Source organism: Brachypodium distachyon, chromosome 2 (genome assembly GCF_000005505.3).
Source record: "Brachypodium distachyon strain Bd21 chromosome 2, Brachypodium_distachyon_v3.0, whole genome shotgun sequence".
Lineage (NCBI taxonomy): Eukaryota > Viridiplantae > Streptophyta > Magnoliopsida > Poales > Poaceae > Brachypodium > Brachypodium distachyon.
The window spans coordinates 58979268-59007250 of record NC_016132.3 but is presented as its reverse complement, the minus strand read 5'-3'; the positions used below and the strand labels follow the sequence as shown (position 1 = coordinate 59007250).

The following is a 27983-nucleotide window of genomic DNA, read 5'->3' as shown; positions in this document are numbered from 1 at the left end:
CACCCATCAGCTATTGTCCATCACCGTCTCACCGCTTAGCGTCCCGCTTTGTATGCACCACCCGCCCGGTAGCGTCCACCACCGCTTTGCCGCCCTCGTGGCACGGTCTTGGATCCTGCGACTGCACCAAGAAGCTAACCGAAACTTCTCGTTCTAGCAAACGGAAGCAAGATAAGATAAGATGCTTTGTTTGGAAGGAAGAAGGAGAATCATTTTGCAGAGCAAGAAGGAAATAAGGAGTATAAATAAAAGCCTGTGTGTGAGTAGTGCAGGGGACAAAGACCAAACAAAGTCACCACCCTCTGTCTCTCCTCTTCCTTCCTTCTTTTCTGTGGGCAGGTTAGCTAAATAAACTCAACTAGTTTCCTTTTGTTTTCATCATCTTCTATTCTTATATCCAAAGAATAGAGGAGAGATCGATTCCAAATCTAGTAAACCTAGCAGTAGCAGAGCAAGAGAGAAGAGAAAGAGAGAGAGAGAGAAAGAAAGAAAGGTGCTCACATGGGCTTCTGTTTCTTGCCCAAATCCCACGCTGAGCCGCGCTGCCTCCCGGAAGCCTCCTCTTCTTCTTCTTCCTCCTCCCCCTTCGTTGAAGCAGCAGCAGCAGCGTCCCGATCAGATTCGATTTGATCTGTCCTCTCCTCCCTCCCCTGCCCCCAAAATCGATTAAGTCCGTTCCGTATCGCCCCCGGCCTCCCTTTTTCTAAAATTTTCAGCAAGCGTAGAGGAGGAGGAAGAGGATTGTTTTCTTTTGTTTCAAGCTTCAATCCATGGTTTCTTGTCTTCTCGCCGTGCCCTTCTCCTGAGCATCAGGCTTGGATTTTTTCCGGGTCCCTTCTGTTCTTACTTGGGATTGGGGTCAAACCGAAGCTGCCGGCGCAAGATCTCCCCTTTTGATTTGATTCCCAGTTCACCCACCTCCTCTCCTCGGACCGGATCAAACATGGTGGGGCAGACCATGATGCGGATCGTGCGGCCCTGCTTCAAGCCTTCTCTCCCCGACTCCCAGGTCGCCGCCGCCGGCGGGACCAAGGATGGCCTGCTCTGGTACAAGGACGCCGGGAGGCATGCCTGCGGCGACTTCTCCATGGCCGTCGTGCAGGCCAACAACCTGCTTGAGGATGCTAGCCAGCTTGAGGTTGGCCCCTTCGTCCCCGACGGGCCCTGTGGCACGTTCGTCGGCGTCTATGATGGCCATGGTGGCCCGGAGACCGCCCGCTTCATTGCCGATAATTTGTTCCACCATCTAAAGAGTATGTGTGCTGCCCCAAAAGTCACACAAATATCTCATTTTTCTTTCCTTCTCTTGTTGCATAATGAAATTCAGTTAACTTGTTACTTGACAACTGATTATTATTGCTTCACTGCAGAGTTTGCGACGGAACAACAAACCGTTTCAGCTGATGTCATACAGAAATCCTATGCTGCCACAGAGGAGGGGTTTCTGAACCTTGTAAGGAAGCAATGGCTCATTAAACCGCAGATTGCCTCGGTAGGATCATGTTGTTTGGTTGGCATCATCAACGAAGGAGTTCTTTATGTAGCGAATGCTGGTGATTCGCGTGCTGTTCTAGGGAGGGTTGAAGCGGGCGTCAGAGATGTTAGGGCCATTCAGCTATCGTCCGAGCACAACGCAAGCATTCCGGCTGTCAGGGATGAATTAAAACAGTTACATCCAGATGATTCACGGATCGTGGTCCTAAAGCACAATGTTTGGCGTGTGAAAGGCATTATTCAGGTATTTCATTTTGATGACTTCTATAAAATAGATAATGTCTAGCAAAACTCCTTTTGTATTTCGGTTAGGAGTCTAATTAGGTTTTCTATATTTGCGCCACATTTTCATGAATTGATTGTTTGCTGCTAACGGCACGCCATTTGTACAAAGTTCCAATATCACTGACTTTAACATATTAGCATAAATACTAATGCTATGGCCTTTTGCTTTGTGTTCAGGTTTCCAGAACAATCGGTGATGCCTATCTAAAAAGTTCAGAATTTAACCGTGAGCCTCTTCTAGCACGGTTCCGTCTTCCAGAACCCTTCCATAAACCAATTCTTTGTCCAGAACCATCCATAGAAGAGCATAGACTGTGTGCTGAAGATCAGTTTGTTATATTTGCTTCTGATGGACTATGGGAGCACTTGAGCAATCAGGAAGCTGTGGATATAGTTAACTGTTCACCCCGAAATGTAAGATGACCTGCCACACTTTCTCTTATATTTTTGTTTATGTGCAATGTTCCGAAATACGTCATGTTTCAGGCATACTTTGTATCGTCAAATTTTAATTAAAAAATTATGTCATAACATGTAGAGTTTAAACTCCCTTTTATTCCACACCCATTAAGTACTTCTGGTTTGCACGTAGCACTCTATTGCCTTAGAAGTTCCTGCGACTTAGATTAAGAAGTCTGATGGAGCTAATATGCCGTGAATGTATAATTTCTGTTCGCAGAAGCTGTTTCTTGAACTCTTGTTTCAAAGTTGAAACCAGGTTAGCTGAATGCTTTTGCGTCAGTAAACTCTTTTCTTTACTTCATGTATTCATTTTCTTATGTCAGTTCATTTTATCTTCATGTTTTTTATTTTTTGTTGGCGCTATTAAAAAATCGAGTACATTAACAATCCATGCATTTTTTTAATCCACTGACTCTTTTGTTTTCACTTTCCTATCTTGACCCTGCTGTGTGGGGGATAGACTGATGAAACGAGTGTGATTCTTTGACGATTTGAGCATAGCTTGTTGTGTCAGCATATCCCACAAGGTTTCATTTTATGAAATTGCCTGGATAGCTATCCAGGGTAAGCACTCTGCATGCAAAGTACCCTGTATACTAATAATAACCTTGCATTTCCGAAGGACCAAAGCGACTACGTTACTCAGGTAGATCATCATAGGTGGCGCTCTTTTTACAACAGTAATTCTATTTTGTCAGGCTGTTGCATGGTCTGGAAGCTCCATTTTCAAGTGCTGGACTGCTAAAAATTATGCTAAAACTTTTGCAGGGTGTCGCAAGAAGACTAATAAAAGCCGCCCTGCGAGAGGCAGCCAAGAAAAGAGAAATGAGGTACTCAGACTTGAAGAAGATTGAGCGCGGGGTGAGGAGACACTTCCATGATGATATTACTGTGGTGGTACTATTCATGGACCCTGGGCTTACCGGCAGGAGGTTGTATGGTGGCCCATTGCTTTCACTGAGGGGTGGTGGTGGTGGTGGTACCTCAACGCTTGCACAGAAAAGCTGACCACCATTGATGCTTTCTGGAGATATCATATACCCCTTCGTATCTTGGCGACATGCTCCTGAGCTGAGAGTAGAGCGATATATGGAGGACCATACTGTTTTGACTTCTAATATGTACAGCTAGAGATGGATGTCCCTTTGCATGAGCTCGTCGAGACGTCATCGGTGCGATGACCCCGTGTCCGTTTGGAGAAACCTGGCTGCTGCATAAGCATAATTTGCAGGTACCAGTGCTTTTCTGGAGAGTGGATGAACTTGAGCAAGCAGTAGTCGGAAACATGGGGATGATAAAGCCTTGTCAGACAGGTTCCTTGCTGTGATTACATCTCGTATCCATTTTGCAGCAGTCAGTCTGTCTGTCCTGCTTTGTGAGTCCTCCCCATTGTATAGTTTACTTACTTAAGCTGGATGCAGCTCTGTGAAGTTGTCGGACTATAGAGCCCGAATGTGTTAGCTCGACGGACTTTGTAAAGAATATATGTCCATTTTCTCCAAGCCAAGGAAAAAAGTTTATTTCATTTTGTCCAAGTGAACCCACATGATCTCAATTACACCCAAAATGTATATCTGTTGCATTTTTAGATATAGTCCAGGCATACCTTTGAAAATGAAAAGGCAAATATAATTGTATTGACAGCCCTTTAACTTGACAGGTGGAAACATTTTAGTCCGACAATTTGAAAACACAGCATCTGTACCCCTTAACTTAGGTCCAAACCGCGTTCCAAAGCTGCTACTGAGGAAACTTTGGAGTGATTTTAGCTTGGAATTGTAGCCAACAAAATATTGAGCACACACGAACAGGCTTCCTGCGTGGACAAGAACAAAGGCTCCTAATCTAATCAGGACGATGATTTCATTTAGTTTGCACCTCGACAACGGGAGAGATTTCGTCAAACAGATGAGACTCTTGCACTCTGACATTATTGGGAGAGATTTCGTCAAACAGATGTCCTTCAATTTCATACGGCAGCTGGCTCGCACCACAAGCTTTGGATACATTGATGATTAATTTGTATGTATGTATGTATTAATTCCTCGACCGGGATTAATGCTTATTCATTTACAGATTGATTGAGTGATTAGCGATCGATCACGGAAGCGCAGAAGCTTCTTGATGAGGAGCAGCATGGGCATCGTCTCCTTTCTTGGTCTTCTTCTTCTTCTTGTCGTGGTGGTGGTGGTCGTCGTCATCATCATCATCCTGGTGGAGGCGGTCGAGGTAGTTTGCCCTGGCCTCGAGCGCCAGCAGCTGGCACACGAACCACATGAGCGTGGCGTCCAGCGCCAGCAGCGCGCCGCCGCCGAACCGCCCGCCCGGCGCCGTCGGCGGGCAGCTGATGGCGCCGTCCTTGGGCAGCTGGTAGTAGTACCTCAGGCTGTCGTGGTCCGCCATCGTCGCACCCACCAGCATCGCCACCGCCGACGCCGACACCGTCCTTGAGAATCAAACACCACTAGTCGTCAATTTTAGTCATGATTCATGATCGAGATCAAGTGAAGAAGAACCGAATTCGAATTGTATGTACTCTGCGACGAGGAAGAAGACGAGGAGGATGGTGCTACGGAAGAGAGCTCGGCGAGGGACCGGCAATGGCGACGGCGGCTTGTAGAGGACGGCGGCGTGGCCGGTGATGATGGCGAGCAGGAGGGAGAGGATGGAGACGCTCCCCAGGGCCACGCTCGCCCGCGGGAACTCGCACAGCACGTACCCGTTCCCCGCCATGGTTCCCGTTCCCAGAAGCGGCTGCCGCCAAATCCATTCCAAAATCAAAACATGGAGATTGTGCTATGCATCGATCGAGACGAGTGAGTTTGATGATATACCTTGTTGTCTTGGGCGATGAGGGCGTAGATGAAGGCCTGCAACCCGAAGAAGGCGAGGAGGAGGGCCAGCTTCACCCATCCACCTTCAGAGGAAGAAGAAGAAGAAGAAGCCATGTCTCTGAATCAAATTCAATCACTCAAGAGCTTTGCTCAGTCAGCCGGTGCTAAGTAATTAAGTCTGTTGGATTCATTCCGTGCTTTGGTTGAGATTACTATGCGCTGTTCTGAGATTACTATGAGATTATATTTAGTGTTATAAGTTAAAAAAAAATGAAAGGCCCATCTTTAGAGGCCCAAGTTAATGGAGGCCTGCTAGTGTTAACACAGCCCATTAACTGCCTGCTAGACTTTGTCTCCCTCCCCGCACCGCAGAGATCGACGGACGAATCCCCTCTGCTCTGCTCGCCGCCGGCCGACGGGGACCGATACGACGAGCTGCTGTTGGTCATCTCCACTTCAGCCAAGGGCATGGCTCTACGAGCGGCCGCCGCGAAGCTAGCCTCGTCCAGCCTCCGCGGCCGCCACCTCCTCCCGGCGGCGCTTCTCTCGCCCGCCGCCGCCAGCCCCGCGGCGTTCCTCCACTCCCACGCCACCAGCTTCGGTACGCTACGCCTCGCCCCCTCCTCTCTCTCGCGCACACCACCATACCGCCTGCTCATCTTCTTACCCCACCGCTTCGCTACTCTTCAGGGTTCAAGCAAGTGCGCGAAGACGAGAAGAGCAAGCTGGTCGGCAATGTCTTCAGCAGCGTCGCCTCCAGCTACGACGTCATGAACGACCTCATGAGCGTTGGGCTGCATAGATTGTGGAAGGACAGGTTTTGTTAATTAGTTTTCCCCCACCTTGCTCACTCCACAACCAAGGGGATCCATTATTCTTACAGGATATTTTTCCTTTTTCAGGCTGATTTCGAAGCTGAATCCTTTTCCTGGGATGAAGCATCTCGATGTGGCTGGTGGGACAGGTAAAAAAATAAAAAACCTCCTCCTCTTTCAGAATATAAGATGATGTCGGATCAGTTGTTGACACAGTCAGATAGGGTAACGTAGGAGGCAAACAAGTTTAAGGGCAAATGATGGGTCATATATGTTCTGGACGATGGCTGACTTTACCTGGTGGATATATTCTTTGAGCTTTCTAGGTTGAGCTGTCTAAACATAAAGATTCCTCCATACTGTGCTGTGTCCATTTTTACCTTGCATAGATTCTGCAAATCCTGTTGCTAGTGTTACTTCTATATTACTGTGGGACATATAACTAGGGACCTTGGTCTAGACTGATTTTGCACTTTTGTCTTTCTGTTACTATACTATGTTTTATTAATTGTGGATGATTTCTGTTGAAAGGTTATATATGCTGCTAAGAAAATTTATACACCAATATGTTGTCAAATTCTCATGAACACACTTTATGAAATTTGAATTAATGTACCTGACGATTGTCGCATGCCTACTTCAGGGGATGTCGCATTTCGTGTAGTGGAAAGAATTAAGAGCGTGAGCCACAGAGCTATGCAGGGTACTCTTACTGATATTGAAGAGGACACTCACATTTATGTTTGTGACATTAATCCAAATATGCTAGACGTTGGAAAGAAGCGTGCTGCCGAAAGAGGTCTTTGATTCATGAGACTTGTTTTAATCATGCCACCTTAGTTCCAAATATTGTGTCCTGTTCTCCAACTATTGAGTTTTATTTCAGGATACAGTGAAGAGCATTGTCTTAGTTGGGTAGAGGGAGATGCGGAAGCTCTGAGTTTTGAAGATGGGTCCATGGATGGCTATACTATTGCCTTCGGGATCAGAAATGTGACACACATTGAGAAAGCTCTATCAGAAGCTTACAGGTGGGTCACACAAAAATCCTAAAGAAACAAACTGTATCTTACTGGAGAACAATCGTTCTCATTTTCAATCTACTGAAGTTACGACTATGCTGCAAAATGGCTTTCCGGGAGATTTCTTGCTGTAGGACTTTTTTATGTCTTTTGAAATCTGACTGGTTTATGGTTTACACATCTGATTAGTTTCACATGAATTTATGTGTTTCAGAGTTCTAAAGAAAGGAGGAAGGTTCCTATGCTTGGAGTTGAGTCATGTGGATGTTCCAATTTTTAAAGACATGTAAGTTTCTTCAGTCAAGGATAATTTCCTATGCAATTTGTGCAATTGTTGATAACTGATTGTCTTGAACCTTCTGTTGAAATAATAGCATAGCTACAATCAGTTATCAACAGTTGCACCTGCACTTTGGGAAATTCACTGTCCTTTTTTTCTCTCCAGTTACGACATCTATTCATTTTCTGTGATTCCGGCTGTGGGTGAGCTAGTTGCCGGTGATAGAAAATCGTACCAATACTTGGTTGAGAGTATCCGTCGATTTCCAAATCAGGTGACGTTGGCATTTCTAGGCATTTCTGTATCTTTGATAAACTTGAATGTACAACCGTTTCCAAGCATATTGTTTTTCAGCGCTTTCTACCATGAGCCAACCCTCTGTTAGCCATATCATGGCAACCAAAACAGTAGGATATTGTCTGTTCTTGTTACACCGGAATATATGTTTGGGCTAACAATTTCTTGTCTATGTTTTGCATTTCTGCTGATCAAGCTACCTTTTCATTCCAGGAAAAGTTTGCTCAGATGATCCAGGAAGCTGGATTTGAGAGGGTCGAATACGAAAATCTGGTCGGCGGTGTAGTTGCCATCCACTCTGGAGTGAAGCTGTAGCATAGCGAGCTGAAAAACAGTGTGGCAGAGACGCTCGAATCAAGCATTTGGTGCCTAACAAATTGACCATTTTAGTTGTTACAAAAATCGTGTTTCTTGTTTTTGTTTTTGTCGGCTTGAAATAAGGACAGATGTTCTGCACAATTGGTCTATATATTTATATATAAATTTGTTCACGCAACCCAGTTTCTTAAGCTTCTGCTATATCTGTGTGTGTATTTGGATATGCTATTCATAATAAAGGCATCTCCAGGAGACCAAGATTACACAAAGACTATTCTAAAGGTATCATGGAGGAAATTACAACTAGATTAGAATTATTCTGAACTTGGTAACACATGAAAATGGAAAGGTAAAACAAAACCAAACTGACGCGTGTAATTCCATTGATCTCTGAGGTTACATTGGCCTAGAAATAAAAAAAAATAGCTTGGTTCAATCAGTCAATCATTAAAAGCTAAAAAAAGAAGAATAAGAATTTACTGTTCTGGTAATACTACCTTGGCAACCTGGCAAGGAACTTCATGTCTACTTGCTGCTTGTGAAGCATGGCCGGCGTGACACGAGCGAACAGCGACGGCTTCTTGGCCTTGGTCGGGAACAGGAAGCTCTGCAGCGGCACCTTGGCCTTGGACGGCACCCTCGCCAGCACCACCACCGCCGACGCGTTGGGATCCAGCGACTCCTCCGCCGAGCCCGAGGCCAAGGAGGAGGAGGACAGGCCGACGTTGAGCTTTTTCTCGATCTCCGACTGGAGCGTCTTGACATGGTCCAGACCGCTCTGCAGCTCGTCGGAGACCCTGTTGTTCTCCTGCTGCATGTTGAGCACCTCGCCCTGGAACTTGCCGGCGCTGTAGGAAGTGAACCGCGGCGCGCCTTCTTCTTCTTCTTCTTCCTCCTTCTCACCGGCCTCCTGGTTCTCCAGCGCCGCCGTGATCTCCTCCTGGATGTCGCACAGCGACGTGAACCTGCACTGCAGCTCCCCGCGCAGCATGGCGTTCTGCTCCGACCACACCTGCACCTCCGTCTTGAGCGCCCGGAGCTTCTTCTCGCCGTCGCTGTTGTCCGCCACCGTCACCCTCTGCAGGTCGTCGTACTTGCTCTGGAACTCCTGCACCCGCTGCAGCGACGAGCTGAACTTCATCCAGAACTCGAGGTTCTCCTCCAGCAGCGTGTCGATGTCTCGTCTGAACTTCTCTTCCAGCGGCGACGGCTTCTCGACCTCGGCGATGGTTGGCAGCCTCATGTCTTCCAGCCCAGAATCAGCATCGTTGGACTCATTGTTGCCTGCTGCTTCTTGGACGGCTGAGCCCATCCTGATGAGCTTAGAGATGGAAGAAAGGCTATGCCTCCTCTGATGATAACCATAGCTTGGTGTCCTCCTGTGACCCCTGCCCGGCCTCTCCCCTGACGAGCAATTCCTCTCCTTGTCGCCCAGCAGCTGATCACGAAGCGACTTGATCTCATTGAGGCACTCCTGGTTCTTCTTCTCCACCTCCAGCAGCCTCCTCTTGGCATCCTTGTAGTCCTCAAGGAGCGAAGTGTACTCGGTTAGCAGCACCTTCTCCTTGTCTTCTAGACCATCCATCAGACGCTCCTGCAGCTTCTTCATATCACCGGCGCCGTCGACCGAACCTTGCTTGTTCGCTCCTTCTTGTTCCTCACCTTGGTTATCAGACGAGATATGGCGGAGCCGTGCTAATGAACCCGGACGCAGAATCTTGTTGTCTTGCCCGTTATCTGAACTTTTACTGCCATCGGCGGATGTATCACTGCTTGCTGCTGCTTCTGCCGCTGCCGCTGCCTCTGTTTTATTGGCCACATCATCGGGCGCAGCTGTATGATCATGGGATGCTGGTACTGCGTGTGGTTCATGTGCCTCTTCTGATGAATGATCAGCCATGACAGTATCCTTCTTTTCTTCATTTTGTTCTTGTGGCCCTTCTTCTTCCTTGATGCCATCATCGCAGTCTGGTGTGCATGGCTCCGAAGGATGTGCTTCTTCACTGGTGTGCATGGCACCAGCCTGGTGCTCGCAAACTGGCGACTGCAACATATCCGAGAAATCACTGAATCTGCTTATCGCTTCAGTGAAGTTTGAACGTACTGTGCTCTCGTCTTTATGGAAGGAGCTTTCAAGAGCCTGCACTCTGATGAGCTCCTCTTCTACCTGCTTCAGCTTCTCATCCAATTCGCTTGATCCACTCACAAGGTCTGGATTCTCTTCCTCCAGGCTCTTCACGGTATTCTCCAACTCGTCGTTCTCGCGGCGCATCCTATCAATCTGTGAGGTCTGGGATGAAACCATAAGCTCCAGATCAACAACTTTATTGACAAGCTCGTCAATCTGCTCCGTGATATCTGACATGGAGATGTTGCAGTCCCTCTCAAAGTGTTCCTTGATCTTGCCGACTATCGTTTCCATCTCAAGTTCGCCCAGCTTCACATGGTACACATCCCCCATCTCCGTGACATGATTCTTTCGTAAGCTTTTATCAGACAAATCTGGCAGAGATTTGCCATGTTCATTCAGTATAGGCTTAAGCTTCTCTCTCAATACCTTGACTCTTTCGGACTCGTCCAATGCCTGGTTGGCAGAAGTCTTGCGCTGTTCTTGCAATCTCAAGATGGTGTCTTCACAGGATTTGAGGGCAGTTGCTGTCATCAAGGCTCTGGCTTCGTCATCCTCGATCACTGCGCTTTCGTCAAACTTATCTTGGAAGTGGCAAACCTGTCCCTGCATCTCATTAATTTCCTTCTCAAGATCCCAGTACTTTGCAATGCCGCTCTCGTAGGAGTTCTTGATGAACTCTTTCTCGGTCTGCATCACAAGTATAGCTTTCTGTAGCCTGCTGATCTCCTCCCTTGCATTCTCCTTGTTGATGATTGGAGCTGCGGTGTCCTTGGCTCCGCCGACACCCCCGGGATCATCTCCTTTCTTCTTCTTCTTCATCAATCCATCGACGGTCGACTTGTGGATTTTGCGCGGATCGACTGGGGTAAATGCCTTTGGGATATTGTCATCCTCCTCTTCCAGCATTGCATACTGGACCTGGTCAGGGAAAGCAGTTGCAATGGTGTGATTTGCTTTGTGCAGCTCCCCTGACATGATGTCATACCGGTCAGCAAGGCCCCTGTATGCCCGGTATACTTCTTCCACCTGAGTAATCACCTCCGGTCGCCTCTTGTAGTACATCTCTGCTCTCTTTGAAAAGGAATCGGCTTCCTCTCCAAGGAGTAAGAGCATGCACTTGACCCTGTGCTCCATATCTGCATATCAAACAGAAAATGTCTTGGACCATCAAATATCTTAGCATGGAGATACATATTGTTTTACAGTAATTCTTTTTTTATAGAATCTGGTCGCTTTAGACTTTGGACTTGACAAAGGTGCTGGAATCCTCTGAAAACTGCTGATAAGGGTGTGTTGGGATGTGGTCTGCTCTTCTAAAACTCGTCCAATCCAGCTTCTCGTTACGATTCCAGCGTCCCAGACGGAGCAAGAAACGTTCGGTGGTGCTCTGGTATGTTGTTGCCCGTTAACACAAGTTGGCCCAGCGGAGTACAAGATCGGCCATCCTCGCCTTCCGGCGGATCGCAGAGACGCAGAGGACTGCTCCCTCGCTGAGTAGGAGCTCGAGGGATCTGCTTGAACAAGAATGGGTGAGAGTAGGCCACCGGAGAACTTAGGAGGAGGAGGAGGCCGCCCGCAGCCGGCTCGTGCTTCGATTTGGATGCGGCGGAGGTGGCCGGGTCAACGCAGCTTGCGGCGGAGCGGACGAGATCGTGGTCGGGGAGGGTCGAGGCAGTGGCGGAGGAGAACGGGGAGGTCGCCGCCGGACCGCTGGCTCGCGACCAAGTCGAGGTGGCCTCGTCCCGGATGCTGCTTCAGTGCGGAGGGGGAGAACGGGGAGGAGGAGGAGGAGAAGGGGCGGCGTCGGGGTGGCTACCAGATGCGAGGACGGACGCGAGGAAGGCCCATCCGGCGGCTAGTCGGAGCTTTTGTTTTGGCACTGGGCGAGTTGGGGGTTGAGAGTTGGAGAAGGCTATCGGGAAAGAGGAATAGATGCGCGCCCACCCGTTTTTGGCTATTTTATTTTCTGTAATTTCGGTCTGTTTCGTGTTTTTCGGTTTCGGAATGGAGATCCTGTGTTCGGTGCTGCTCCGGGTTAAATTTACAAGAAGCCGGAAGCTGGAGGGTTACCTAAGTTTTTGAAATTACATTGCCCTGTAGTAAACACAATTGCTGAAAACAAGAAGATAAAATATGTAAGGTGAGAACCACTTTTCAGATATCCATCCCTTGAAAATTAAATTAGCATACAGCTTAATGCAATTAATCAAGACAATCTTCTCCTTAATGCACAGGATTTTACATCAGAATAGACCAAGTATAACTGTAGATATTATTTCAATCAGATTTGAACGGAATTGACACTGATCTAGTCCCATATCTACATGCAAGATAGGTTAAAATCATCAGATCAGGGATATAAGTATGTAACAGGCCTGGACTGATTCCAGTGTATGCATATTGATTTTGAGATGTGACTAACTCATAGATAGACCCGATTTCATCGTGTGGAGTTAATATTATGCTTTTAAAAAAATATGACTGATTTCATGAATCCTGATTGAACAACTTTTAGATAGACCTGATCCATAATCCGACACTCGCACCCATATGGAGTTAATATTCATGGAAATGTGCAGATGATGTGCAATTGGAACGGCAAACAGATAGATGATACCTTGGAGGTGGTTGTCGAGCCATTTGGACTGCTTGGTGCGGATGTGGCTCGCCCACCACCATGAGTATGCATTGCTCGCTGCCCGCTGCAGCATCTTCCTGCCTTCTCAATCTGCCTCTTCCTCCTCCAGAGCCCTCCAATCCTAACTCTGTTGGCATTAATCTTTCCTCCTATACATGATGATACCACGACAAGAGACAAATGGGAAGACAAGAAAGGAAGAGGGGAGAGATGCCATTGAGTGGCTAATAGACAAGTCCTTTCATTGCAGATATATCAATGCCTAAATATAGCAAAGATGGTGAGAGGTTAAAGGAATGGAGAACACAATCAGCTTTGCTTGAATGGTACATGCAAAAGGGGCTTGTCCTGTGTCTAAGATGCATGCAGGGCCCTGAGATGCTATGCTCCCTTTCATGCTCCTGTACAGCTGAGATGATCATGACATGTTCACAGTTTTACAATAGTTTCCCACCCATGCATGAGCGCTTTGCAAAACCTGGAGCTCGCCAGCAATTATGTCTTTAGCCATCTTTTTTCTGAAAGGATGCATGCTCCTAGATGCAGCGTCATCAACAATTTCAAGTTGCTGAGAATAAAATCGAATCAGAATATTAAGTCGGGAATAATCAACAGACATACACATGAATCCAACCTGATGAAACAATCTTCTCGTCGGAACTTTTCTTCTATTCTAAATTCATTTGCTTCAATAAATGTGTATCTCTTACCATCACAGTAGTCATGAGTTTATGACATATGGATGCCTCTAATGAACTATACTTGGAACGTCCATATCAAAGTTATATGTTTTTCTATGAAAAAAAAACATATGTAAAGAAATTAAATATGCCATGGTCATTGGTCACTCTCTTACTTGACCACTTCTAATCAAGTGGAACCATATGCCGTCTTTTTTTTTTTGCCAGAAACAGTGATGCCATTTTATATCTTCATATTTATCATACAACATAGGTGTTGTAAGCTGACAGATTGTAACAAAAAAAAATGCAACAGGATAGCATGGCATGCTCCATATATGTTATTTAGTTCTTTTAAGAGACAGACTTCTTAGTTGTTGACAGTGTCCTCACCTCAATAGCTGTAGAATGGCGCTGAATCATATAATGAAGGTGCAAGAGCAACTTGCTGTGAGCATGGATTTCTCTCTCCGCCTTCAAAGGGCGCCTTGCAAGTCGGCCATCATTTTCAGCAGCCTCTGTGGCCATCTCTTCCAGTTCTATAGAGGTTATCGCTATGTCATTGAACATCAACAGAACCTCTTGAATATCTAACCTAAATGTAATTATCAGAATGAAGGAATTGAAAGAAAATCAAGAAAAATGTGATAAGAACACAGCACCTTCAATTGATGTGGCATAAAAGACCCGGACAAATGCACGCAAGATCTGGGGAATACCAATCCCTTTGCCCCCAGAGTATTTGACTTCCCTGTTTCCATTCTTCATCAGCAACACAAAGTAGAGACCGTGTTCTCATCACACAGAAGCTATCACAGACCTTGTGATTACTTACACTTAACCATAGTTAATTAAAATATTACTTAGCTTCCAGAAAGAATCAATCAGTGTATACACGAAATAATTTTACCAATGCAGATTTTCCCGAAGGAAATACTAAAGTTGTCCTTTTAAAGTTAATTCCAGTATAGCTAAGCAGTATCTGCAATCCTAGTCCAACGTGTACACATGACTTGGGTTTGAAATAAGGTCCTCTGTTACCATAATCAAGTTAACAGTTAACACTGAACACTGCCCAATTCGAAGGAACAATATATATCTATCCCTCTACGTTCCAAATCAGTAGACTGAGCAAGAATTATACAGTTACAATTTTAAATAAAATACCTAGATCTCATACTGTGCAATATGGTAGACACATCGGTATAAACTTCTGCTTTTCCTGTGCTGTTAGAGAATATATGTTTAAAGTGCCAATTTCCAAATTAATTTCATGTTCACTAAAACTATCCGATGTTTGTATTACTATTGTAGCAAGGAAAATTCCAAAAGCAACCGAGTGATGAACCGAATTGGTGGTAGTAACTGTCTGACGACATACTTTATGGCAAAAGAAGTTCTAGTACAGTCAGAGCTGCACATATGTTCAGATTTTGGAGTACGATGCTTTTGCCATATGTCAAGTTTCTTCTTGTAAAGTGGATCTTTCTCTGGCATATCTATCCAAATACATGCCTGAAAATGCACATGTTAGTCAAATTATCCATGCACAGTAGCAAATATCAAGGAGACAATTCAAGAAAATATAACTAAGCTTCCTTAGCAGTTTGACCATTTATCTGTTGAAGTTGGTTTTACCTGATCATATATGTTTCTGGGAAGTGTAAATCCAAAGTTAAGTGCTAGCATAGCATTTGAGTATTTCCCGTATCTTACCATGACCTGCAAATGCAACGAACAGTTCAAAGCTCTCTGAATTTATTTTAGAACAGATGGTTGGCACCATTCCAGAGGTGCAACAGACAAAGATGCAGCTGATGCATTTGCTCTAGTCATAATTAATCAATTATTCAACAGTCATAAAGTGAAGCAGAAAAACACCGAAATCACCTGTTCACCAACAGCATAATTTCTGTCAGAAATGACCTGCAAGTAACCAAAAATAAGAATTAAGAGTTAATCCATATAACCAAAATAAAAAATAAGTAAGATGTCTTTATAACCATACAACAAAATTACACAACTAGATGTTGAACCATAGATGTACCTCAGCGATATCTTTCTGTCCATCATATAGTAATATAGAATCAGAAACACCATCATGGTTAAGAAAATCTGCAAACGGAATCTAAATAATGTATTCAGATGGCGAAATGTTGATGCACAATGCATGCAATCCAAAGTTACAAATAAATGAAAGACAGTGAATTAGAATACTGTACCAGTGATACACCTCTTGAAGTCTGCCAAGCTCGAGATGAAACTGCATTTGCCATGAAAATAGTGTCAACTCCTAAGTTTAATCACGGGGAGAGGAAGAGGAGAACGACTTTAAAAGTGCAGCAGAGTAGCCGTATTGACGCAGGTAATCAGACATATATAGTTTCAGCACAATTGGAATATTATCATTTAATATTCAGTACACTTAGTTTCCAACATGTTGAGGTACCAAAATATCATCTAATTATAGTGCTAAATGTCATAAGGCATGTATTCGGATTGCATGCACTAAGCAACAGACATGAAGAATTCAGTAGCATTTTAAATCTTAAATTCTGAATGCATACCCAATGCAGAAGCATGCATGAAATCCTCCAGCTTGATTTCTCCAAACAAATGTGGAAAACATTCAAGAGACTTGCATATGAAAAGGACAAACGGACAAACAGTTATGAGACTAATCAACAAAAGAGATTGTTAGATCGGTACTGGAGAGAGAGAGAGAGAGAGCACAAACTGGCTTCACAGCTGAAAATTCCTTCATGGCTCGTTCCCTCCGTTCGATGGCTTCATCACAAATTGAGCTAATTCGGACCATATGAAGCTCATTCAGATCCCAGAACATCTGGAAGAATTACACATTTGTCGTGTCACATCTTTTTCCAGAGTTTGATAAAAAAATGTCCATTGATTCATCAAGAAAGGAAAAAAAATTAACTTTTCAATGTGTATATGGTATATTTCTGTAAGAATTAGGTTCAGTTTCCCCTTATTACTATCTTATCTCTGTAAATGGTAAAACGTGCCATTTTTCCACTCTACAGAATCAACCATGGAACATTTATGGGCATGTGTTTAAAACAAACAGAAGCCATTTTATGTCACCAGTGCATAACAGAAGAAAAACAATGTGTGGTACTTACCATGTTATGCATCTGATCATTGCGTGGAAGAGATCTAACATATGGCGCCCATCCTGATTTCTACAAAGGAAACAAGCATAGGTTTTCCCCCATAATTTCCTTTAATACATGAAGAAATCTTTGAGTTAAAAACAAAGGCTAGGCAAGGAACCAAACATGTCCCAGGTGATGCTCCATCATGAGGAGCACAGCAATCTTGGCCGTGTCTCCAGCAACATCATCGAGAAGTAGGCGCAGTCGTTCTGGAAGCTTATCTTGAGTAAGTTGCTGCATGTTAGAAGAAAAGGATTTTCTTTCTTTCTTTCTTAATAAAACCATCTAATTAAATTGGCAGTGGAAAGGGGAGTTGGGGGGTTTGATTTGGCTAGGAACATACAACACTATAAGGCACTTCCATTATACAGTCCCCCTCCCGTATGCGCTTTGAAGCAAACAAAGACCTGGCAAGCAATTGAGAGTCAAGAATCCTCATCCAAATGGGGCCTTGAGGATTGACAGCACAGGCCTACCTTCCCAAGGGTGAGGTCCCGACAGATAGCACAGACGAAATGCGGGTCCCTGCCTTGCTCCGCAGCCATGGCAGGAACAAACCCTCGCCCTTTTTCAAAATTGGCATTTTGATTCCATCAGTAACTAAGCGAATGGTCAGAAGAAAAGAACGAGACTGAACTGCACAAGACCCAGATTGACTTTCTTCTGGAAAGGGAATTACAGTAAACCCTAGCTAGCTTCCATGTTTACCTTGGGCGTGGCGGCGGCGGAGGAGGAGGACCGGCGGTGATAGGTGGGAGGCGTAGGGGCGCCGCCGGCAAGGAGGCGATTTGCGATGCTTCGTCCGATGGCATTGGCAGCCATCCTTGTCGCTGGGGTAAAGTGAACCTCTGAAAATCTCAGCAGCGTTGGTTTTCCAAAATCGAGACTGCAGCTGCAGGAGGAGGATCCATGGATGGGCAAAAAGCGAAAGGAAAAGGAAGAAGACGACCACAGTGGGAGTCGAACCCACGACCTTCTGATCCGAAGTCAGACGCGCTAATCCACTGCGCTATGCGGTCACCTTTTGCTCACTTCCCACTTTCCTGGTACAGGATTACTTGGCACTCATATGTGCATATCGTTCCATTACTTGAGCAGCTGGAAGCAGTTAATTACTCTGATTTCATCATGTATTTCTTACTCCCCGACTCCTTCACAAGTTACTTTTACATTTAAGTCCAACAGTTTTAAATAATTACATAAATGACCTCAGCAACAAATCAATCACACCACGATCCCAGGAGGTACAGCCGCACCTTCCAAATCAATCACACCCCAATCCCTCAGATCACGATCCCAGAAAAGGCGACGAAAATCCCTCGGATCACGACCCCAGGAAATTAGGTAATCCTTCAAATCACGGATCCCAGTTAAGGTAAGAAGTAATCCCTCAAATCACGGATCCCAGTTAAGGCAAGAAGAAATCCCTCAAATCATGGATTCCAGTTAAGGCAAGAAGAAATCCCTCATATCACGATCCCAGTGAAGACAAGAGCGGTAAGAACAAATCACGATCCCAGTTAAGGCAAGAACAAATCCCTTAGATAACGATCCCAATGAAGACAACAGCGGCAAGATCAACCTCGGATCACGATCCCAGTGAAGGCAACAGCGGCAAGATCAATTCCCACAGATCACGATCCAGTGAAGGCAACAGCGGCAAGTTCAAATCCCACAAATCACGATTCCAGTAAAGGCAACAACGAAAAGAGCAAATCTCACGGATCAACATCACAGAAGCTACAGCAACCAGCTCAAATCAGTGGGATAAAATCACGCAAGCCGCCGCCGCCAATTCACTGTGATCAACATCAGTGGGATAAAATCACACAAGCCGTCGCCGTCAATTCACTGTGATCAACATCACTAGGATAAAATCACATAAGCTACAGCAGCCAATTCACTGGGATCAAATCACACAAGCCGCCGCCGCCAATTCACTAGGATCAACATCATCATCGGGATCACATCACAGAAGCTACAACCACCAAGTCACTGGGATCAACATACTCACCTGGGATCAACATCATCATTGGGATCTCGCATGCTGTCGCCCTCTGCCCGATGCCGTCGCATGCCGCCGTCGCCTCTCGCCTCCCGTCGCCCAGGGAAAATCACCGCTGCCTTCTTGCATCTAAGGCAGATCTCTGCCTCTGCCTTCGCTAGGCCTGCCACCATCCCGCATCTGAGGCAGAGCTCTGCTTCTGCCTTCGTGGGCTCCTCCGTCTTCCTCCGTCTCAGGCAGAGCTCTTCCTTTGCCTTCGCTGGTGCCCCTTACAGAAACAAGTAGATTTACTCAATGTAACACAATTCAAGGCTCAAAGTGTTCAGAGACAAGTAGATTTACGCAATGCTGAACTTAATGCTGAAGATGTACAGAAAGAAGCACATTTACATGCAGCACAATTCAAAGCTCAAAGTGTTCAGAGGCAAGCAGATTTACTCAATGCTGAAGCTATACAAAATCAAGAAGCAGATTTCCAATACAATGCTGAAACTGAACATGAAGCAGATTTACAACACAATGTTGAAACTGTACATGAAGCATATATACAAATCAATGATGAAACTGAACATGAAGCAGATTTACAATACAATGCTGAAACTGTACACGAAGCATATGTGCAAATCAATGATGAAACTGAACATGAAGCAGATTTCCAATACAATGCTGAAACTGTACATGAAGCATATGTGCAGATCAATGATGAAACTGTACAGCAAGAAGCAGATGCTCAATTCAATGATGAAACTATAGAGCACGAAGAAGATGGAGCAGGTAAAGAGAACTTATATGTTTGTGCTCCAGCTTTCTCTACTTGTAGATCCACTTTGTGCTCCAGCTGTTTCGACTTGTTGATGCGGTTATGAAAAACAAAAAAAAACACAGAACATTAGATTGTTCTACTTCTGCAGGTTTAGAGCAGCAAAAAAGGAAAGATCTCCCAAATGAACACAGATTCGCAGCATATATCGCATTAAAAGCACTCAGCAATGATCGACAAGTATAGTTGAAAGATAAAGTACTTGTTGCTCGACTTTTGAATACAAGTGTGAGAACAATCCAGAGAATTTGGAAAGAAGCTCAAGATCAGATTGCAAGGGGTCAACAAGTGGATGTTTCACTTAAAAAGAAGGGCAGATGTGGACGGAAGAGGGCTGACCTCAATCTATCTAGCATACCTACAATTCCACTTAGCAAAAGAAGCACCATTAGGGCTCTAGCAAGGGAACTGCAATGTAGCTGTTCTACACTATTCAAGAGACTCCAATGGGGTAATATAAGCCGTCATACAAGCAGCCTAAAATCAATGCTAAAGCCAGAAAATAAAATCAAGAGACTTAAATTTTGCATTTCAATGTTGGATGAGACTACATTAGGAGATGCAAATCCTAGTTTCATTGACATGCAGCAAATTGTTCATATAGATGAAAAGTGGTTTGATTTAACAAAGAAGAAGCGCACATTCTATCTATATCCTGAAGAGATAGAACCACTGCGCACTATACACAACAAAAATAGCATTGGGAAGGTAATGTTTCTGTGTGCGGTAGCAAGACCGAGGTTTAATGAGCATGGTTATTGTACCTTTGATGGAAAAATTGGAGTCTGGGTTTTTGTAAAGGCAATACACGCAGCAAGAAGCAGCCAAAACAGAGTAAGGGGAACTTTAGAGCTAAAGAACATCACATTGACGAGGCAGGTGATGCGAGAGTACCTTTGTGAGAAGGTAGTACCTGCTATACAGGATTTATGGCCACATGAGGATGAAGGGAAAACGATTTTCATTCAGCAGGATAATGCTAGGACGCATGTCCTACCTAATGACCCTGTTTTCCTACAATCAGTAGCCGAGACAGATCTAGACATTCAACTATTCCAACAGCCAGCAAATTCGCCGGATATGAATGTTCTTGATCTGGGTTTCTTTGCTTCAGTTCAGTCTCTCACTCTCTCTAGAGCACCTAACAGTCTTAAGGATTTGATTGAGGCAGTAGAAGAAGAGTATGATAACTACGATGTTATGTTGTTGGCCAAAGTCTTCATTACTCTACAATCATGCATGATTGAGAGTATGAATGACGAAGGAGGACTAGGCTACAAATTACAGCACATGAATAAGGATGCTATGCTACGAGAGAATAGGCTTCCTAAAGCTCTAATTTGTCCAGGTGATGTATATCAAAAGGCATTGCATATTATAGGACAGGCTATTTAATCAATGTAATCTTTGGTTTAAACTGTTGTACATGGTTAATCTTTGGAAGAACTTCGAGCATGCACTCAGAGGTCGAGTGAGTCCATTTTTAAGCTGCTCATATTATAGGACAGGCTACTTAAGTGTGAGACATTATATAGACAAGCTCAACATGGTAGGGATCACAGTAGATTACTCCATTTTCAAGTCTGTTTTACTCCATTAACGTAGACAAGCTCAACATGATAGAGATCACAGTAGATACTCCATTTTCAAGTCATTTTTACTCCATTAATATAGACAGGCTCAACATGGTCGAGATAGACAAACTAGATGCAGTGAGTACTTACGGAGTAAATAGAGGGCGGGAGTGTACTCTGCATCGCGGTACACCAAACCGTGGAGGTCTCCCATGTCGAAGCCGTGGATCCAACACCACCTGAAGAACCAAAGAACCCATTAACTGACCAAGAAAAACCATCTCGACAAGACCAAATCCAGAATGTTGCATGCACAATGTACTTACTCCAGAGAACAGACAAAACACCGCAAAGGTCTGCGCGGTCTCGGCGGCGTGCCGGAGAACGAAGAAGAGTAGCGCCTCAACCTTGGAATAAACAACATGAAAAAAGAACAGAAAACTCAATTGGGATTTTGGAGCGGTGAACCTTGGAACAACGAACATGAAACAAGAACAAAATTGAGAACTTAGTTTTGGTAGGAGTACATCTTCAGTCACAAAAGGAACACCTAAAACTTTGTTGTGGAACAATATTTCAGATTTCAAATTTGCAGAGCAACAGGTGACAAAACCCATAAGCAGTAAGGACTAACCATGGATGAGTCATTTACAAAGTGATCAAAGGGACTACTCCTACCAAAACTACTGCCTACGAAAGGGAGCAAATTACTCCTTGATTAGTTAACCAAATTATGCGCAACACTTCAGGGGAGTAATCAAGGGAGTACTGTAATCATGTGCAGTCACAAAAAGGAACTTTAAGGTGTTCCACAACACAAACTTCAAATTGTTCAGCTAACTTTAAGGTGTTCCACAACACGAACTTCAAGGGAGTAATCAGGTGCTGTCACAAAAGGAACTTTAAGGTGCTATGGGCAAAGCTGACAGAGGGAGTACCTTGTTGAGGTCGAGCGCCAGTCCACCTCTAGCTTGATGGCGCGTTGCTTCTCCTCATCTGACCTCCAGTGCATCTCCTACTGATCCTCCCTGCTCTTCTTCCCAACATCGTCATCTCCTCGGGCATGGTGCGAAGGCGCTTTCAAGGCAAACAAGAACAAATGATCTGTCAACCAAGGGGAGTGGAGTAGAAACAAGAACAGAAAATAGACAGTGGACTAACCTTGGAATAGAGAAGGCTCACCGCCGGATCTGTCCTCGCTGCCACCGGATCCGGATTCGGCGATTCTTCGCCAAAAGAAGCCAGCTTTCACGCTAGATCCGGTTTCTTTCGTGAGGGGAGCGCAGCACCACTACAAGAGAAATAGCCCATAGAGACGCTATTTTTGGTTCGTAGAGACACTATAATTGTCTCTACATAACTTTAGATACACTTGGTACAGTGTCACAATACTGCCACTACGGACAATGTCGCTATGTGTGATGAGACACTAATAAAACGCCTCTATTGTTTTAGACATTTCATAAAGACACTATACTGTCTCTACGTTAAATATGACATTTCGTAAAGACATTGAATTGTGTCTTTATAGTTTTTAGACATTTCATAAAGACACAATATTGTCTCTACATTCAATGCGACATTTTGTAAAGACATTACATTGTGTCTCTATACCCATGTGCTAGAAAATATACATTGAAAAAATCATGTTGAGACCAATCCTCAAACTCAAGACCTTAAGGAAAAGTCCACACTCACCTAACCATCTCAACCTAATACCAATTTGTGCTTATAGTCCTAATGAAATTGTTATGAGTAGTCTACTACATGTCTCAAACTTGCTAAAAATGTCTCTACACAACATAAAACGTCTCAAATAGTGTCTCTAACCATACCATAAGGTCATTTCATCAAGTATCTCAAAACCATGTCTCTACAGACTTTTGTGACAATATATTAAATGCCTCAAAAAATGTCTCTACACCATAATGTCTCAACTAGCGTCTCTATATTTAAGACATTTTCCATAACGCCTCTTACATTGTCTCTACATGAAACTCTGCCTCAAAATTGTCTCTAGGTAGAGACAAAGAGTATATTGCCTCAACGAAAATGTCTCTACAAGACATTTGTGTTGTAGTGCACGGGGGAGGGGAAGCTCGAGCACGGGGGAGCTGGATCCGGCCATGCCACCACCGGATCTGGCCTTGCCGCCATCGGATCCGGCAATTCTTACTGTAGCACCCTTCGTCGTCGACGATTCTGGGCCAGAGGGAGCGCACGGAGGGGAGCCGGAGGCGAGCTGGAAGGAAAGGTGGAGGCGAGAGGGAGCGCGCGGAGGCGAGTCGGGAGGGGAGGTAGAGCGCGGCGTCGGCGAGGTGGTGAGCTCAAAGGAGAGGAGACGAGATGGGAGGGGAGGGGAGCCGAGACGGGAGTGGAGACGGCAAAAAAGAAAACAAAAGGAAACGAAGGGGTACGGGTATTTTAAGAGATGTAGCGAGGGTTGATTAGAATAAATGGCAGGGGTGTTTTTGCAAAAAGACCGTCAGCGTCAATCTTTTCGGGACGGAGGGAGGACCTTTTATGCATGTTAAAATGTCGCTTATCGAATTGATCCACACGGTTTACTCAGAGAGGGAAAGCATGCAGCTCCGCACTTTAATTCTGTCAAAACGTTGACCAGAGCAGAAGCATATCGCTCACAAGCAACAGTTGGAAAGGTCCAAATGATGGATCGAAAGCAGCAATGCAATGCATGGACCATTTGCTTAATTTGGGCTAAGTTAACTAATCCTGAGTAAAACGAACTAAGAAACTAATAGGGCGGCGATCGATTAGCTACAGCATCAGCCATGTGTAGTCCGGTGTCTTTTGCTATGTTTCTATCCAATTATATAACTGTCGATGGATCTAAACAAAATTATATACTAGTCCTTGACGATGGATGGAGCTTTCCGGGAGTGAAAGTTTATAAGTGAAGTCCTCTCTAGCTAATGCTATATGTATTATGCTTTGAAAGCAAGCTAGGTAGAAGAAAAGGCAGACGGCGCCCAGTGTACATAGTATGTACGTACATTTCAAGTTTTAAATGATTAACCTCCTTTTCAACAATCGATCCGGGGCATCATTAAGTTTGGCGATGGGGTCAATCTTATCGTATCAATCATGACACCTCCACCTTAACCCAAAACCAGAATGATTTTGCTCTGTGTGAAAGTGAAACAAGTTGTTGTCTTTGTATTAGATTGAGTAATTAATGTTGACGAGGATGGACGTCCAAGCTTACTAGGAGCGGGCCTCCTGTTGAGATGAGACCATCGATCGATCTTTGTGCATTGGACAGAATAGAATAAGCCACAGTAGTCCACTAATGAGAGATTGGCAAACAGGCACCAGGATATATTCGACTTTTCCCACTTTGTTCACAAAGCTTTTCCCTTTTCCTTTTTTTTGGTTTTACAATGATATTTCAGAAAAAATGAAAAAAAAGGAAAGAAGGGAGAAAGAGACGGAGCTGCAGAACGTACGCACGCACGTCTCGTACGTACTTGGACACGTACTCTGGCTAGCTAGTGGAGTAGAGCACAACTTGTCTTCTTGGTAACTTGAATTCATGGAGCTAGGATTCACAAGGTTGTAGCTAGAAGGACGCGGAAGCGCGGGGCGGCGAGGAAGAAGAAGAAGAATTGGAAGGCCAGAACTGGGCTGCCTTGATCTTGGAGACGCTGTTGAGCACGCCGAGCGGCGTGACGTCGCCGACGACGGTGACCTTCTTGGTGGCGATGTCGATTTGGAAGGAGGAGACGCCTTCCATCTTGGAGATGTGCTTCTTCACCTTCCCCGCGCATCCCTTGCAGTGCAGAGACACCTTCAGAACAACCACCTGCAAGCAATTCCGTTCATTTGCTGCTTCTGCAATTGGTTCAATCAGCACCTTGAATGATGAATGAATCTATGATTCGTGTCGTACCTGGCCTGCTGCTGCTGTCGTGGAGCACGACCTCGCCATGACGGCTTCTCCACCTCGCTCCAGCTTCTCCTCTCTGCCTGCAGCAGCAGCAGGGGTGATCTCTGACGACGACGAACCAGAAGCTGAAGCAGAGGAGGAGGACCCGCCTGCAGACGACGACGACGACTCTGCTAGGAATTGCCTCGGCGCCAGGTCCTTGCCAACGGATGGAGCCACCGTATCATCGGTGCCGGGGAAGACGTCGATCAAGGACGGCGGCGGAGGCGGAAGCGCCACTTGAAGCTGGTCGACGTCGTCCGAGTTCATCCTGGAGGAGTTGAGCAGGAACCTGGACGACGTCGCGGGGCTCGCCAGCCTCTTGCCTGCACTCGTCGTGCTCTCCTTGTGTTGCTTCTTCTTCTTCTTGCTGCCGTTGCCGTCGCCATGCTGCTTGGGGCTGGAGGAGCTCGAGTCTTCTTTGCTGCTGCTGACTGGCCTGCTAAAGGGTGGTGGCTTGGAGGCGGAGGAGCGGTGAGGGTCGCGGAGGCGCGGCGAGTGGCGGTCGATGATCCGGCTGCTGCTGTTGCCGGTGCCGGAGACGACGACGCTTGTGGCGTCGGCGGAGGAGCAGGAGAGGTTCGACAGGCCCAGACGCTTGTGCACGCCCTTGAGGAGCAGAGACGCCATGGATGGAGGAGCAACACTTGGTTGGTTGGTGGTATTGGACTGAGTTTGACTGAGGGATGGATGGATGAAATGATGATGATTCTCTTCTTGAGCTTCTAGTTCTAGAGTAGAGTAAGTTAGGCAGCTCCTTTGTGGCCGATCCTCATCGCTTTTAAACCAAATGGAAGGAGCCTTGCCTAGCACTAGTCGATCTGTTTGTGTTGCCGTCGCATGTGGGTGAATTACATTGTATTAAGGGAGTACTAAGATAAGATAATCTCTCCTGCCTACGCGCGTCCTGTTGATTTGTAACGTTGAGAGCTCATCTTGGCTGCACCTGTCCATGTCGTGCTAACTGACAAGATTAATTTCAGACAAACAGTTTGACATGACGTACTACTTCACCCAACACAGACAAGCTAGAGAGACCAGACCAGATAGCAGACTAGTACATATATGTTGTGCAGGACGTACTAGTATATATCGTACAGTAGAAAGAAGAGCGTGCGTGCAGATTCCTGACTGATACCGTATTATTTTTCTTCAGACAGCTCTGAGCTCTCTCTGACATCCTGATCGAGATTCGACGCTATATACGGAATTGCACATGCGCGCCCATAGATTCACTCTGATGTTACTAGTACCAGACAGTGCTCGCATGGCTGTATTACGAGAGACCCATCTCTATGCGGGCATTGCACATGCACACATCGATCGAGTACATGCATTTTGATTTATACTACATGCCATCGGATTTCTATTCGGGCAATACATACAGAAAACTCTTGGTCATCCTATAACTGCATTATGAAACCAAACATTCTCTTATAGTTATCCTATAACTGCATGCACTAGCTAGGACCGACCCAAATGCAGAATAATGCACTAGTATTCTCTTAATTCGTCATCATAAAGCTATGCAGCCTGGCTACCAATGCAAGAGCAAAGTCAAATACAAGTAGCTTAGTACGCGCAGGAAAACGTCGTGGAATAAGACAGTTGGGGGTAGATTGATCAATATTTCCATCCATCCACAGATCAAAATCAGCCAGAAGAAAAAATAAACAAAGATCCATCGATCGATCTTTGCAGATCCTGCTAAACGATCGAGGAGAAGGATTTGGTTTGGTGTCCCGTTCTTTTCATAGTCGTCTCTCGATCATCACATACACACACGTACACCTCTCTTTCATCAAAACCTTTTCTTCTGAGAAACACACATATATACGCACTTGCTACCTAGCTAATTTTATACTGGTATATATATGTAACGTGTAGCGTGGTGAACAAGTCCTGGAAGAAAGACAGAGCTCCATGGGATGCATTGAGAAGATTATATATTCTAAAGGAAAGGGAGATCGATCGGTCGAGAAGGTAATTAAGTGGAACTGTGGAAGCTTGGTAGCTACTCTTTTTTTTTCCGCAACAAAAAGCTTGGTAGCTACTAAAAGGTTGGGAGCAGTTGGAAGAAAAGGCTATAGTATAGAAGCAGAATACACTACTCCTAGTATATATATGACTTTATCAGCGCCTTAATCACGACCGATCGATCTCATATACACTGCTCCGTCCGTTTCAAAACATAACTCATATATATTTTTTTCATTTGTTCCACAACACACCTCATTTTTCTCTTGGTGCCCGCATCCGGCTAATAACTACTCACATCCATTTACTATTACTCCAATATGAATAGTCAGACACTAGAAACGAGAGCTGGCTTGGTCCAAAAACACAAATTTATATGAGTTGTGTTTTGGAACTGAGGGAGGAGTTACTTCTCCTCACATGATACGCACCAAAACAGTATAGCAGTCGTTGCACGAATCCCAATGAACAACTTTTGGGCGCATGTCACTAGCTTATATAGCTGGAACCAAACAATACTCGATCGGCCACAAATTCCTCCCAAATTTCTGCACTAGCTAGCTAGCACTGCTGCCGTATATGTGTGTGTATATATATACTACACAGCATAGCATTTTCTTTTGTCATGCATGTTTCGATCGAGCTAACACATGCAGGCCATCTCGCGGAAAAAACAATAAAACTAGAGCATCTCCGAATTAATTCAGGCGATATTGTCGACCGAGTAGTATGAACCCGTGACGCGGGCTGTCAAAATTAAACACAGGTCAACTATGAAACGGCGGGCACGCATGAACAAAGTATCAGGGAAATTTTTAAAAAGTAAACGAATCATGTAGAAAAAATGGGCAACTTTATAAAAGCTAGCTGGTTAGCTACTCTGATCTCGATACATACTCTCATCTCGTTCTCCGGACGTCTCCTTTAATAATTTCCCCTACGCGTGTGCGTGTGCATGCGTTTGCTTTTATTTGATTCCCGGCCGGCGAAATGGAGATTTGATTGGGGGAGAATATTTGTTGGTTGGTCGAAAATGCACACACTTACATATATAGTCGGCACGGCACGACTAGGGAAGATAGGTAGAATCTGATGCTCTCCCGGCCGGCCTGCCGGGGACCTTATAACTTTGTTGGTCCGGCATATACACATTATTTGCTCTTTTGCGATTACATGCACGGACACACAAACTTTTGCTTTGGTATCTAGCGGAACAAGAGAGAGAACAG

The 27983-nt window shown here is 45.1% G+C and overlaps 6 protein-coding genes and 1 non-coding gene across 9 annotated transcripts; 2 read left to right on the top strand and 5 right to left on the bottom strand.

The window, feature by feature from the left end:
- The first annotated feature begins 268 nt into the window (after positions 1-268).
- Positions 269-3772, top strand: LOC100846189 (probable protein phosphatase 2C 60). Its single transcript, XM_003565147.3, has 4 exons — positions 269-1253; positions 1371-1738; positions 1957-2193; positions 3010-3772. Exons 1-4 carry the CDS (start codon positions 944-946, stop codon positions 3247-3249), a joined length of 1155 nt encoding a protein of 384 aa, XP_003565195.1. The 5' UTR covers positions 269-943; the 3' UTR covers positions 3250-3772.
- A 412-nt stretch (positions 3773-4184) lies between these two features.
- Positions 4185-5276, bottom strand: LOC100821704. The gene is made up of 3 exons (XM_014898797.2): positions 5076-5276; positions 4778-4995; positions 4185-4687 (listed from the first exon to the last, which is right to left on the bottom strand). The coding sequence occupies exons 1-3, from the start codon at positions 5187-5189 to the stop codon at positions 4342-4344; spliced, it is 678 nt and encodes a 225-aa protein (XP_014754283.1). The 5' UTR covers positions 5190-5276; the 3' UTR covers positions 4185-4341.
- Positions 5277-5423: 147 nt separating this feature from the next.
- LOC100845887 (2-methoxy-6-polyprenyl-1,4-benzoquinol methylase, mitochondrial) lies at positions 5424-7985 on the top strand. Its single transcript, XM_003565146.4, has 8 exons — positions 5424-5676; positions 5766-5892; positions 5978-6039; positions 6534-6689; positions 6777-6921; positions 7127-7198; positions 7358-7466; positions 7703-7985. The coding sequence occupies exons 1-8, from the start codon at positions 5544-5546 to the stop codon at positions 7802-7804; spliced, it is 906 nt and encodes a 301-aa protein (XP_003565194.1). The 5' UTR covers positions 5424-5543; the 3' UTR covers positions 7805-7985.
- Positions 7986-8012: 27 nt separating this feature from the next.
- Positions 8013-14551, bottom strand: LOC100845577 (protein NETWORKED 2D). The gene is made up of 5 exons (XM_010234590.3): positions 13919-14551; positions 13650-13795; positions 12556-12725; positions 8305-11074; positions 8013-8213 (listed from the first exon to the last, which is right to left on the bottom strand). Exons 3-5 carry the CDS (start codon positions 12647-12649, stop codon positions 8204-8206), a joined length of 2874 nt encoding a protein of 957 aa, XP_010232892.1. The 5' UTR covers positions 12650-12725; positions 13650-13795; positions 13919-14551; the 3' UTR covers positions 8013-8203.
- A 76-nt stretch (positions 14552-14627) lies between these two features.
- LOC100821398 (ribosomal lysine N-methyltransferase 4) lies at positions 14628-17416 on the bottom strand. 3 transcript variants are annotated; one of them, XR_001406042.2, is made up of 12 exons: positions 17141-17416; positions 16909-16997; positions 16776-16839; positions 16556-16666; positions 16400-16459; positions 15994-16101; positions 15824-15893; positions 15479-15519; positions 15304-15371; positions 15147-15182; positions 14895-14978; positions 14706-14771 (listed from the first exon to the last, which is right to left on the bottom strand). XR_001406042.2 is itself a non-coding variant. In XM_014898795.2 (11 exons), the coding sequence occupies exons 1-11, from the start codon at positions 17252-17254 to the stop codon at positions 14856-14858; spliced, it is 897 nt and encodes a 298-aa protein (XP_014754281.1). In that variant the 5' UTR covers positions 17255-17416; the 3' UTR covers positions 14628-14855. The 3 variants fall into 3 exon arrangements, 2 of the variants coding, with proteins under 2 accessions (XP_014754281.1, XP_014754282.1); XM_014898795.2 differs by having other exon boundaries at positions 14628-14978; positions 15304-15384; XM_014898796.2 differs by having other exon boundaries at positions 14628-14978.
- TRNAR-UCG lies at positions 17378-17451 on the bottom strand. The gene has a single exon. It is a non-coding gene; the product is annotated as a tRNA-Arg (tRNA).
- Positions 17452-24142: 6691 nt separating this feature from the next.
- On the bottom strand, positions 24143-25705 carry LOC100845276 (protein SODIUM POTASSIUM ROOT DEFECTIVE 1). Its single transcript, XM_003565144.4, has 2 exons — positions 24742-25705; positions 24143-24654 (listed from the first exon to the last, which is right to left on the bottom strand). Exons 1-2 carry the CDS (start codon positions 25405-25407, stop codon positions 24412-24414), a joined length of 909 nt encoding a protein of 302 aa, XP_003565192.1. The 5' UTR covers positions 25408-25705; the 3' UTR covers positions 24143-24411.
- Between the last annotated feature and the right edge of the window lie 2278 nt (positions 25706-27983).

What these genes read in the sequence shown, in the direction of transcription:
- LOC100845887 (XM_003565146.4), top strand. Translation starts at nt 5,544, where the DNA reads ATGGCTCTACGAGCGGCCGCCGCGAAGCTAGCCTCGTCCAGCCTCCGC. An exon ending in CGATGTGGCTGGTGGGACAG is followed by an intron (nt 6,040 to 6,533) that starts GTAAAAAAATAA and finishes TGCCTACTTCAG; the next exon opens with GGGATGTCGCATTTCGTGTA. An exon ending in GAAGCGTGCTGCCGAAAGAG is followed by an intron (nt 6,690 to 6,776) that starts GTCTTTGATTCA and finishes GTTTTATTTCAG; the next exon opens with GATACAGTGAAGAGCATTGT.
- LOC100845577 (XM_010234590.3), bottom strand. Translation starts at nt 12,649, where the DNA reads ATGCTGCAGCGGGCAGCGAGCAATGCATACTCATGGTGGTGGGCGAGC. An exon ending in GCTCGACAACCACCTCCAAG is followed by an intron (nt 11,075 to 12,555) that starts GTATCATCTATC and finishes TTTGATATGCAG; the next exon opens with ATATGGAGCACAGGGTCAAG.
- LOC100846189 (XM_003565147.3), top strand. Translation starts at nt 944, where the DNA reads ATGGTGGGGCAGACCATGATGCGGATCGTGCGGCCCTGCTTCAAGCCT. An exon ending in TTTGTTCCACCATCTAAAGA is followed by an intron (nt 1,254 to 1,370) that starts GTATGTGTGCTG and finishes GCTTCACTGCAG; the next exon opens with AGTTTGCGACGGAACAACAA. An exon ending in GTGTGAAAGGCATTATTCAG is followed by an intron (nt 1,739 to 1,956) that starts GTATTTCATTTT and finishes CTTTGTGTTCAG; the next exon opens with GTTTCCAGAACAATCGGTGA.
- LOC100821704 (XM_014898797.2), bottom strand. Translation starts at nt 5,189, where the DNA reads ATGGCTTCTTCTTCTTCTTCTTCCTCTGAAGGTGGATGGGTGAAGCTG. An exon ending in TCATCGCCCAAGACAACAAG is followed by an intron (nt 4,996 to 5,075) that starts GTATATCATCAA and finishes ATTTGGCGGCAG; the next exon opens with CCGCTTCTGGGAACGGGAAC. An exon ending in GTCTTCTTCCTCGTCGCAGA is followed by an intron (nt 4,688 to 4,777) that starts GTACATACAATT and finishes TTGATTCTCAAG; the next exon opens with GACGGTGTCGGCGTCGGCGG.
- LOC100845276 (XM_003565144.4), bottom strand. Translation starts at nt 25,407, where the DNA reads ATGGCGTCTCTGCTCCTCAAGGGCGTGCACAAGCGTCTGGGCCTGTCG. An exon ending in CGACAGCAGCAGCAGGCCAG is followed by an intron (nt 24,655 to 24,741) that starts GTACGACACGAA and finishes AATTGCTTGCAG; the next exon opens with GTGGTTGTTCTGAAGGTGTC.
- LOC100821398 (XM_014898795.2), bottom strand. Translation starts at nt 17,254, where the DNA reads ATGGCTGCCAATGCCATCGGACGAAGCATCGCAAATCGCCTCCTTGCC. An exon ending in CATGCATGCTTCTGCATTGG is followed by an intron (nt 15,520 to 15,823) that starts GTATGCATTCAG and finishes TGGCAAATGCAG; the next exon opens with TTTCATCTCGAGCTTGGCAG. An exon ending in GACAGAAAGATATCGCTGAG is followed by an intron (nt 15,183 to 15,303) that starts GTACATCTATGG and finishes GGTTACTTGCAG; the next exon opens with GTCATTTCTGACAGAAATTA.